At 33.2% G+C, this 12,777-nt stretch overlaps 1 protein-coding gene across 2 annotated transcripts; it reads left to right on the forward strand.

Moving 5' to 3' along the window:
- The first annotated feature begins 1,502 nt into the window (after positions 1-1,502).
- On the forward strand, positions 1,503-9,640 carry LOC148612097 (uncharacterized). Of its 2 annotated transcripts, XM_088593224.1 has the most exons (3): positions 1,503-3,623; positions 7,795-8,452; positions 8,722-9,640. In XM_088593224.1, exons 1-3 carry the CDS (start codon positions 3,616-3,618, stop codon positions 9,109-9,111), a joined length of 1,056 nt encoding a protein of 351 aa, XP_088449350.1. In that variant the 5' UTR covers positions 1,503-3,615; the 3' UTR covers positions 9,112-9,640. The 2 variants fall into 2 exon arrangements, with proteins under 2 accessions (XP_088449350.1, XP_088449349.1); XM_088593223.1 differs by having other exon boundaries at positions 1,504-8,452.
- Positions 9,641-12,777: the final 3,137 nt, after the last annotated feature.

Here is a 12,777-nt window from a genome sequence, read left to right on the forward strand (position 1 = left end):
AATTTTAAATAAACGTGCAGATTTATATGCGTTTTCTTGTTTGATGGAGCTTTCTTTAAAGATTTGCAATGTATCCCTTTATAAACCAAAACCCCGAGACGAGAATGTGGATATATCATTAGATCTAACTAATTTTCATTTACCAGTAATTACAGACCAGATCTTATTGTGACCGAACTATTTGTCTATTACGCAGCTTGCATCTAATTACTCTGCATTTTAACTCGAATCCTACAAGCACATAAATAATTACAGTAAAGTTAGTTGATAACAATAAAAATGGTCAGCGATATGAAACATCTCTTTATTATGGAAGTCTATTTTTGTCATCGTGATAAATAAAAGTCGCGACAAATTATCTAGAAAAGTCCATCTTATATTCTAAAGCACATAGTGCTGGGATGCCATAAAGGTTAAACATGATTACCCAAAATGACAAATAGTGTTGTATATATGTATGTCTATTGAGTTGCGTCAAGTCTTACTGTATAAATATGTTATTTAGTAATGTTATTATAGCTACACATTTGAATCACTAAATTATAATTTTTATATAACAAATAAATGAGATGTTTTCATCATAAATTGACCCGTGAAGCCATATTTTGTACGTTAGACGGAGATCAGTAATTGCTTTGTGTCATTCAATACCACATTTATTTTAAAAAAAAAGTGCATGGGAAGAGGCAAAGGGAGACAAAAAAACTAACGGATAAACGGAAAGTGCTATCTTTTTCAACTTTATTGTTATAGTGTTTATTTAAGTATGAAAACCAGACAGGGGCTGATTCATCATATCATAAGATAATCAATGAAACCGTATAAATACATTTGTTATGCCCTCAAAACAACTCTACCCGTGTTCATGTCCTTGGATCTGCTACTTATGTTAACATTTATTGACTGGTTATAGTGTAAAAATTCTGACTGGTATTTTTTCTGTACTTTTTATGTAGTAGAACAAACTAAAATCTGACAGAGTAATCAAGGTGACCAAGATCCTAGCGAAAATCAAAAGAATGTAATCCAGAGACAAAGACTAGACATGGAAAACAGACAAACATAAAAAAGAACATAAAGTAACTGAAAAAAATACATACAAAGTAACAAAAGTAAATAAGCAACTCGAACTTCAGTTAAAACTGGGAACATTGACAAAGTGCACCGTTGGGTAAGCATCCTCTGTTCTTCTAGAAACACCCGTCGAGTTGCTTATAAAAAGTCAAATCCGTGGTAGACGAAAGAGGAAAGGAAAACTATGAAAAATTGAACAAATCAGTTTTCATGGCGCAGATGGATACACCGTAGTGATCCACGAGTTCATGTTGATGACCATTAAACTTCTGTAGTGATGACTTCAATCTTGTAGCAACATAATCCTGTTCCAGAAGTCTAATTGTAAGAAGTTTAGCGCGATGCAAAAATAGTATCTGCGTAGTTACAGCAAGCTCTGGCGTAACGTATAAATTGTGATACGAAAACTCCATACGCAGGTACAGAAGGGATGTTGCCACAGATGAAAGGGAAGCTGACAATTTCGAATGAAAAGTCATCACGTTTGTCGTAAAGTTTGGTCAATAGTTTTCCTTTACCATCGATAAGTGTAGATCAAGATATGAGGCTGACTTCACAGTGTCTGTAGTATCCTTTATCTAAAGTTCTTAGGGGTAGATGCGATGCATCAAATCCACAAAACTGGGTTTGTTTAAAGATAATATAACGAAAATTGAGACCTAAGTGTTAATATCTCTACTGGGCAACTTTCGTGTTTCCACTTGCATTTGCTAATACAGTTTGTATGGGGTTTTGCAAGATTTGCAATAGAATTGCCTGAATTTTAGGTAGAGCTATACTTTATAAACAGACATGCAAGTGAAACAAAGCAGAACTAAATATAGTCATGATGTATTTTTGGAACAAAGATTGACACGTACTATCTATATCACAGCTCATACGTTACGCCAGAGCTTTCCGAAACTACGCAGACTTTTTGTATCGCGCTAGAATTCTAACAAATAGGCTTCTGGAATAGGGTTATGTTGCAACAAGATTGAAGTCATCACTACTAAACATCAAATAACTTAAATAATAATAATTAACTGGACGTTACGTCACTGTCGGTGTAACGTTAGCGAAGGAGATACAATTTGTTACTGTAGTATATTGCGATAAATTCATGATATACTCGGGGCGGCCAGAGTAAAATGAAATGAAAACATTTCACAATTACAAAATGTTATGTTACCTTAAAAGTCTCTTTTGAAAGTAGGAAATCACTATTATATAAATCTGGATCTACTAAAGTCACTATTTAAAATTGAATTTTCCTTTATCCATTATGTTTTCTATCGCTTTCTTTTAGGCTTCTAAAGGTTACAGTTTGGATATCGGTCGGTCTGTTATTCCAATTTGAATTCTAAGTTTTACGGAGCGGATCATCCCATTGTTTTCTTGTATAAGTTCAATTATTTTCGCATGTTTTCAGTTTATTCTTGGTGAATTATCTTCGATTTGCACAATGTCTCCTATTTGAATGTAATGTATATAATTTCCTAAGGTCCTGTAAAATTAACGTAATGAAGTGAAATAATCATTTCATAATCTGTTCGAAGTACACTTTGCGTCTTCTCTTTTTTTGTAATTGACATGCAAAATTGTCAAATTTTCTAGGCAAATATGGTAGACACGTGATTCTACGGCCACCAATAGAAAAGGGCTAAGCACTTGTAAACTCATTTTACATCAATTTAAGGAAAGATACTTCAATAGTAAACCAACGGTGGCTTGAAGGGTTCACGTTAAAATTAGAGTATTGGTTTATTATCGTCGTACAGATTTAAAACTATGGAACATGGTATTAATCAAAATATAAAAGGAAAGATTTACCAAAGTGAAAACAATCTTAAAACTAGATATAATAGTTACACAAAGCCCCCTCCCTACAGGAGCAATGTCAGTTTCTACTGCCCCATGCATTTTTAGCCCTATATTTTGATAATTCTCTTTTTTAAGCCGCCATTTCAAGACGGCTGTCAAGTTTGAAATTTCAAAACCTTTGTTCAAATGTACATACGTTGGCCTATTATTGAGCCAAGTTTAGTTTAAGACAGGCAGGCATTAGAGGTTTAGGCATTTTCACCCTTTTTTTGCCCAGTTGTTTATACTGATTTTTTGTACCAAAACCTCTTGTCGTTCTTCTTGAATTTCACCATACATAACCCCTCGAAAAAAGTAGCCCTTGATATATATCTATATTCATGTAAAATAAAATCTCATTTATTGTTTGTGTTGGATGCTATTGAAAATGTTCACCTTGATATTGATTCTCACTTGAGGTATCAAAATAAAAAAACAAAAAAAACCCAAAAAACAAAAAACAAAACAAAACAAAACAAATAAATAAATAAAAAATTGGTATCGAATTAAATAAGACAATATAGGTCAGCAAATTGCGTAATATATCAAATCGTTTTCGTCTCAACGAAACAGATGACGTGAATTGAAAAAGAGTGTACTTTAAACTAAGGAAATTGGCAATTAAATCACGGGGAAGAAACAGGATGAGATCATATATCATTTGGAAAACCTGGATTTTAAGTTACAAGAATTACAGAGATGGTCAGGTAAGCTTCAATTATTTCAATGATGAAAGAAAGTAACTTTTATCCTTAAACAACGTGTTTGAAATTTGAAAAACCAAAAAAAAAAATAAATTAATTAATAAATTAAGCAACTTAAAAAAATATCTTTAAAGTATTTTACTATGTCCCCCTTGTATACACAGCCGTAGATTCATAATAGAGCAAATCTGGCGTTTACGCATCCCTTAAATTAGGACAGAATATTTATTTTTTGCTTGAAATCATGATTTTATAAGCAACTCGGCGGGCGTTTCTAGAAAAGCAGAGGACGCCTACCCTACCGGTGCAACTGGTCTATGCTCCCGGTTTTTGGTGGAGTCCGAGTTGCTCATTTGCTTTTGTTGCTTTGTATGTATGATTTTAGTTACTTTATGTTCTTTGTTGTGAAGGTCTGTTTTCCATGTCTGGTCTTTGTCCCTGGATTAGATTCTTTTGATTACCGCTATAACCTTTGGTTCCCTTGATTACTCTTAGTACCATGTGTAGTTTACATAGGGTAAATTTGAAAAGAAAAATAATAACCTAATGTACGAAATTGCTATTTTGATTTACAGTCAAGTAATTGCGTTCTAAAGCGTAATGATTAGGTAGTAGGTATATTGTTTTCGATACCCAACTGAATGAATGCAAACAAAATTGGTAGTCGTAGCTTCTCTGCACTGACCGTTAGTTGACAGGGTGACACCCTGCTTAGTTTGGTGTCTTGGAATTTGCCCGATATATAGGAAGCTACCACGTACACATTAGGTTATCTAATTCACACTAATGATAGAAGGTATATATCTTTTTTTTCACAAAGGACATAGAACAATGATCATTCTGCAAATGAATGAATAAATAAATGAATGAAGGAGTGAATGAATGAACTTATTTAATATTTGTTGTCCATTTTCTTGACCAGTCGTCAATGAAAATGAATACCATGAATGTCCTTTTACTCGTGAATATTGTGGATTCTCGAATTCCTGGTTTGATTTTTTCCACATAACAAATAAAGGGAAAATATGTATTTCTTCGAAAGCTTTAATTTTGTGGTTTAAGTCAACAACGAAATCCACGAAAATTGGTAACCACGATTATACAAGTGCTTTCACGGTACATTAATAAGAGATTCAATAAAATGTATAGTGCTGTGTTGGCAAACCGGCTGCAGAAAGCGGTAAGACGAGATCTGGCCAGACGGTACAAACCGGCGAGAAGTAGTAAATTGGCTAAGGTAGGCGTTTCACTGGTAACAGCGATAACGGAAGTTTCTCTGTGCATTACTAAGTGAACAGGGTATTAACGAGTAAACTCACTGATATTTATTAACAGTGAGTTTATTCGACTTTTCTCTACTATATGTTTTGTGCAGTACCAGTATTACCATTTCTTCTGGATAGTATCTCACTGACCCATTTTAATACAGAAAAAAAACTGTGCACTGCCCTTGACGGAGTACATCGTTGTGTTATAAGTAGTTTTACAAGTCCTGTGTAAATTTATAAATAAAAATACTTGTTTTTTTCTAATGGAATTTTGGTCATCCCTTTTATAGTTTTACAACTTTAATAGCCTAACAAGTTCAGAGAAAAAAAAACTGTCCAATGTTCTAGCGTGCCAAGATGTAACATTGATTCAAGCTTGTGCCAAAACCTGTAAAATTATTTTTACACCATATATTTTATTGATTGAATTACTTTTTACTTTTTAAACATTTTCACCTCTTTTTAACGGAGTCTTTTTAATATCTACTTCTTTTTAATAAGATAATTCTTGAAGGTTTGTAATGTTCACGACGATGATTTGAAGATTTTTAGATAAAAAGACCGCTTTCCTTGATAAATGGAATACTCTTTTAAGAGCTCCTATTCTTTTTTTTATTGCATTATAAACTATCTATATTTTATGTATATATAATGGATGGTTAAACATTTAAAATAAACAATCTGTCTATCTATCTATGTTGCTCTTAATGTAACATCAGGTTTATCTAAATTGTTTATAACAATCTGTTTCTTATGAGTTTTTTACCTCCATTATTTTTCCTTTAAAATGTAAAATATTCTTGTCATAATTCTTTCAAGAGGAACTATAAATGATTGGTGTTGTTATTTTTAACTTTATGAATATGAATTATGTTCTTGATTTTATGGTAATATAGTCAAACTCAAGTCTCACTCTGTTGAACTCATTGGTACAAACTGAACTGCAAGCATTGCATTTGCCTTTGTCATGTTCAATGAATCTTAACTGACTTATAAGGCAACTGCTGAGCTCTGCTCAAACTCTCATAGGAGCTATGAAAATTACAGGCTGTCATTTTAACTACATTTGACTACATGTTGTGATAATTATCCAAATTAGTTCAACATATATACAATATAGGTACATTGTCGAAAATTATTGAAAATATGTGATGAGGCGACGGGACGGGTAGGAAATGCGAGGCTCCGCCGAGCTATTTCCCCCGTTCCAAGCCGAATACACATATCTTAATAATTTTCGACAATGTACCTATATTGTTTTTATCCTGTTATATTAATAGTTTAGTGCGTGTGTACATTTTTAAAATAAAATTTTAAAATGCATATCCCCCGAGGAGCCCCGATCGTTAAACCCGAAGAAAAAAATAATACGCATGGCGCATGACTCAGTAAACATTGAAATTCAATCCGTACCATATAATCCGTCAAAGCTGTTTGAAGAAAATAAGCAATGCATCAAAATTTATTTAATTCCAAGAGACAAATAAGTAAAATGAACAATAAATACAAATATTTTGAATGTGGTAAAGTCGATTTTAAGAACATTAAAGTTTTGAATTTCGCGAGGAAAGTGGAAGCTGACTTGTTTCTGTTCGGTATATGGCAGTAGAGTTCAGGGGTGAAATTTGTGCACTAGTTTCTTTGGGATTTGAAATATTTGTTTGATATTTTTGCAGAAGAGGAGGCAGTTGTATGGGCAGATCTATAATGTAGTGTTCCTCTGATTCATTATCGTGGGGTTTAGGCAGTAATAAATCCAAGACCATAACAGTTTCCTGGTCATTATTTGGTTGATATAAAATCTTTTATTTCATTCAGGTGAAAACGAAACAAAACAGCAAAAAAAAAAAGATTAACCGGATACGCAATCGCAATTTGTTTATATCGTATCTATGGTGGCGTCCATGAGTAATTTACGCTTACCAGAAAAAAATATTTCCGCCGATCACGTTAGTGGGAGCAGCCAGAAAGTCGATAACCAGCTAATGTACGGATACAGCAAAAAAAAAATAACCGTATATCTTTATTCTTTTAAGAAATAACCTCATTGGAGGATAATTTTTTTGATCAGCTAACCCTAACAGATCTTGATTGATACAAGTACTTTATATTAAATAAAAGAAATTGTAAATAAATACAAATGTATTGAGAGTTTCATACAGTTTATAGCTATTAAAAAAAAAAAACTAAAATCATATTGCAAAAAAAATAAACTATTTAATCCGGTGTGTTCCACGAACGCCTACTGGATTAAAACAACATCTCATTAGGTATAGGAATTAAGAGGCCTCTCAAGGGGTGTGTAATTATTAATTTACCTGTAAAATTACCTGTAATTGAAAAGTAGACATTCATACTTTAATAATGTGTAGTGATGGACCCTTCATTTTGGTATAACATTTATATAATTTTCTATATCTATATATAAAATAAGAATAAAATTGTAGATTTGCAATAAACAATATTTCATAATTTCATATAAATAAATAAAAGCTAACAACATTATTCATGATGTTTAAAAATAATAGAAAATTTAATATTTTGCAATAATTATTTTCAAAGTAAGCATTATCTAACAGTTATTAAACTATGCAAATATAAAAAAAAATAGATAATTCATAAAACAAACTAAGTGGTCCAAGCTTTGCACAATTTGAAGCAATTAAGCAAATAATTAAATGATTAAAGTCTGGAACTTAACAAGCTGCCTGTAATTGCTGTCCAGTGATTCGTGTTCATCATGTCAGCTTATGTGAACAGCACAAGCTCTAAAGTTGTATAAAGGGGACTGAAAAATGTAAATTCCTCATTCAACGTCAAACAATGGCAAATGCACATCTGAATGTAAAGTTCATAACTAACAGAAAAGGGGGCCAGAACCTAGCCTTAGGTGGTTTCTTATACAGAGTTAACCGCAGGACACCTGACAAGGTGTTTTGGAGGTGCATAGTTCCAGGTTGTTCAGCCTCATTATCAACAGCTAACAACATACCCACTGGTTTTGGAAGGCAACCACATAGTGATGTAGCAGATCATGCAGAAGTTGTTTCAAAACAGATTATGAACCAAATTACCAAACGTTGTTTAGAGGAGGTCAGACCAATCCCTACTATATTCACAGAAGAACTCAACAAACTTCGAGACGATGAGTGGGATAATACTACTAGAGAAGTCGTTGAACATCTGCCCACTTTCAACTCCGCTAAGTCATCCCTTTACAGAGCTCGACGTAAGCAGACACCACCACTACCAAAGACTCAAACAGACATCAGACTCGAGGGTAAATGGACACAAACAGCAACAGGAGACCGATTCTTACTATTTGATAACACACACCAAACCAGCAGAATGATTGCATTCGCAACAACAGAAAATCTTCAAGACTTAGCCACTACTGACAAATTCTTTTGTGATGGTACCTTCTACGCATGCCCTAGTCTCTTTTACCAAATCTACACCATACACATACTTATCGACGACAAAATGACACCAGTTGTATACGCTTTCCTACCAGGAAAAAGTCAAGCTACTTACACCCGTTTTTTCACTCTACTACATGAAAAGGTAATCACTAAATGTATTTAGAAAACATATACACATTTTTGATTTAAAAGAAAAAATGATGAGATATGGAGTAAGTGTAATTGAGACAAATCCCATTAAAGATTTTGTAAAAAGTGCAAGTGAATAACACATTTTTGTAACTGTTATGACTTTGGGCTTGAAGATAAATACTTAGAATTTACTATATTGACATGTTTTCTATAAGAGTCTTTTGTAAATTGATAACAAGTAACAATTACATCAATTATAATGTATACTTTTTATTATAGAAGGCAGAACATGGACTTCAATTCACTGCAACCAATGCATATCTAGACTTCGGGACAGCTGCTCACAATGCGATCAAAGATGTGTTTCCAAGCGTACATACTAAGGGATGTTTCTTTCATTACGCACAGGCCATCTGGAAAAAGACACAAGCCAGTGGACTACAAATACCGTACCGAGACAACAATGATGTGAAAACGTTAGTGAGATGTGCTGCTATTCTTCCTCTTATACCCATGGACGCCATTGAGGATGTTTGGTTCCAGGCTCTTGAAGACCGTGACGACGCCAACATCACACAAATAACTCAGACTTTTACAGATTATGTCACAGAGCAGTGGGTGGAAGGAGACCGAACACGTTTGGAACCACTTTGGAACACAAGGACCTAGAACCAACAACAACATCGAAGGGTGGCACAGCAAAATAAAGAAGATGACACAACAAGCCCACCCCAACATATTTACTGCAATTAAGATGTTTAAAGATGTTCAAAATGCCAACGACATCAACAGAATACAGAGAGCAGCCGGTGGAACTACCAGACCACGCGCCAAGAAATACATGAACATCGACCGCCGTCTCGCCACATTGAAGAACCGTTACCAAACAGGAATCATAGATTTAATGACGTATGCTGATTCTGCTTCCGAACTTCTTCACCTTGCTTGAACATTTCTAAGAACTTAAAAAATGTGATTCATGTTTTCATTTGTGACATTAGTGCTGTACTGTGATATGTGCTTAGAATAATTATGTTGTTACTTGTTGGAAATTCATGTTTTATATTGATAATCATATTAAATTACATATAACATTTGGATAACATGAAATTGAAAAAAGTGGAATAGTGCTGTACTGATAATGTATGTCTGTATGTCATTTATTGTTATAACTTTATGTTGTATGCTTATTCATATTTCATATGACATTTAATGAAATAAAATTGAAATCTTACATTTAGTCTTTTATAATTATAATAAAATATATTTCATAGGTGAAAACAACAAATGTAAAATTTAAAAAATATAGCCATATTATCATCGATGAATTAAATTAATTTAAAAAGGAAAGGTCAATTAAATCGCGTGAAAGAAACAGGGTGAGATCATATAAATAAATATTCAGAATCTATAGATTTTATATTACAAGACGTACCGAGATGTACAGATAAGCTTTAGTTATTTTAAGATTTCATTTATGAAAGAAAATAACTTCAATCCATAAGCAACGAGTTTTAAATTTGAAAAGAAAATGAAATAAACGTAACAAATAAATTAAGCAAATTAAAAGATATCGAATTAAAATTTTGTGTACTTTTTATTTTATGTTTTTCTTGCATACACAGGTGCTGATTCGAAAGGGGGCAAACCTGGCGTATACCCGCTCCTGAAATTAGGAAAGAATATGTTTTAGCATGAAACCTTGATTTTCAATATGAATTCACCCCTCCCATGTATTCTTCACTGGCTTCTCCCTGCCTTAAATTATATTTACGCCCCGAAGTGCTCAAGATCCCTGCTCCTTATATGCTTGGGTTTGAGTAGCTAGAAGGATTCAGTACAGGCACGGATATAGAAATTTTGGGAAAGGGGTTTCCAGTGAAAATGGTTCCAGACTATTGGTAAAATTTTATCTCCAAAATTCACATTAACAATATCATTGAACAAAATTTGATTCCATCAATGCAACGTCAATTTTTAAATTGTTTATAAAGAATCATTTGAAAACACTGTAGTTCGGTATTGCTAGGCCCACCGTTGAACTAGACGCATTTAAGCTATAAAATGTGAATATTTATGCTGAACCATTACCATACAAAAAGGACTAAGCACTTGCAAACGTAAATTTACGGAAAAATACATCAGTATTTAACCAGCAGTGACTTGGAGAGTTCATGTTGAAATCTAGAGTATTGGTTTATTACTGACGTGCAAATACATGGAATATAAAACTAAACACAATCTTTAAACTAGATATAAATGTTACACACAGCCCCCTTCAATTGTCACAGTAGAATGTTTAATCAGTTTCAACTGCCCCATGCATTTTTACGTTTTTTTTCTTAGTTTAATTTTTTTTTGGACAGATGACCATCTTGGAATGGCTGCCATTTTTTGACGTAAATTTCAACATGGCCGCCGGTAAGCCTTTGTGATGACCTCTGTTTAAACCAAGTATGAACCGTTTACGATTTTTGTGAGATTTTATGACGAATTTTTAAAAAGTTTGAAAGGCACGTCTACATATGGTTGTCGATTTTTGTGCGAAGTTTGATTTTAATATGCTCAATCGTTTCTGAGGTGATACGTCGACTAGACGGAGGATTTGAGAGAGAAGAATTATAATTACAAGACATGCTTATCATCTGAAAATCATGAAGGGCTCCCACTGTACTTAATTTCAAGTTCCTGGTCACCTCGGTTTCCGAGATAACGCAGTGCCCTATATTTTGACCTTTCCCCTTTTTTTAGCCGCCAGGGTTTGAATCCGTTCAGCTGTTTTTGAAGAGGTATGCAAACAACGGGCATTTAGACGAAAGAAGAATATTAATACAACGAAAGAAAACAATATTTCCCCATTTCGTTGGAGGAACATAAAAATAAAAATATGAATAATTTTTTTGGGGATACGTTAGTTCTTTTAATTGCACACGAAAAAAATGTCACTTGTCGAACAGACATGATGGACTTACTTGATTGATAAACTACTCGACATTTTAATCCCTTTCTTTTGAAATATTCGGTAGGTTTAAACTGTTTGTTTCAATTACATATATTTACATGTATAACAAAAATGTGTTAGTAACTATGACTTTAAACATGTAAAGTTGTCCGTGTGAATTAAAGATTTTTTTCTAAATCACAGCCTGAATAATTCATTGTGTATACAGTATAGCAATTGTCATGAAAAAGACTCAGTTATTGTATATTAAATGAAGTAATGACTATTGCTTAATTTTTTAAACTACCCTATTATTGTATCTGATGACTGAAAGGATGCGGTTAGTTTTGATGTCGGTTTTCCATAAATAAACTATTATTATATTATCATAATTATATGTCTACACAGTTAATGAATAGGGATTCTTTGTGAACTTGATTGCAGTTTTACAATCTATCTGTCTATGGAAGATAATTTATGCATTTCTAGACCAATCGAACAGACTCTGATTGTACCCAGGTCTCATTTTTACATTCAACAGTCTGAGACTTTTGACAAAAATAGAATTTCAACAACTAGAGGGCATATAAACACATTTTAATAAGTAAAAACCTTATACAAACTATATTACCAACTGCACCACAACTAAAACTGTTTTAGCACGTGGTGTTTAGAAAGAGATAAAGGTAAAGCACAGGGAATGTTCACCGTTATTGTACAATTCCCGCACGGGGCGCTGAAGTATAATTTGTTTTGTTTGTTGGGGTTTAACGTAGAATGACTGAAACGCAAAATAGTGTTGACAGAACTTTAAAAATGTATAGAAAAGCAGAATGCTAATAGATAAAATGAATGCAGAAAAGGGAGTCATAAACATTTTTTTTTATTTTGGAAAACGCAAATGAGCAAATGAAAAGAAAATCAATCAACCATCTAATGGGTGTTGATGAAAGCCCGATTTTCTGATGGATGGAAAGCTCTTTTAATCGAAATACTAAGTTGTGAAAGGTCCAAATTCTTCTATTGGTACTTGTACCATATATTCATACATGTATATCAAATGCACATTTTAACTTATCGCAGGAGTTGCAAGATGTTATGTTCCCTTTCTAGACAGACATTGTGTGCATATAAGTGGCGGTTGCATTCTCCACGCATTTGCAAATTTAATTTACCGGTAGTACTGATAATCAAATTAATTAATCTTTTCGATTTTTTAAGAAATGTTCAAGATATTTTAATTGCTACCAATAAAAAATATTGTATATTTTGCTCTACTGTACACGTGTTTCAATAAACAAGCAAGCAAGAAACGAAAAGTGTCGACAAACGTCGAATTCTGATGTTACCGAATGTGCCGCAATAGAGTGCGTAACGTCTACATTGAAACTACA

This window comes from Perna viridis, chromosome 7 (assembly GCF_037379345.1).
Source record: "Perna viridis isolate PV_CMFRI_1.1 ecotype Kerala chromosome 7, ASM3737934v1, whole genome shotgun sequence".
Taxonomy (NCBI): domain Eukaryota; kingdom Metazoa; phylum Mollusca; class Bivalvia; order Mytilida; family Mytilidae; genus Perna; species Perna viridis.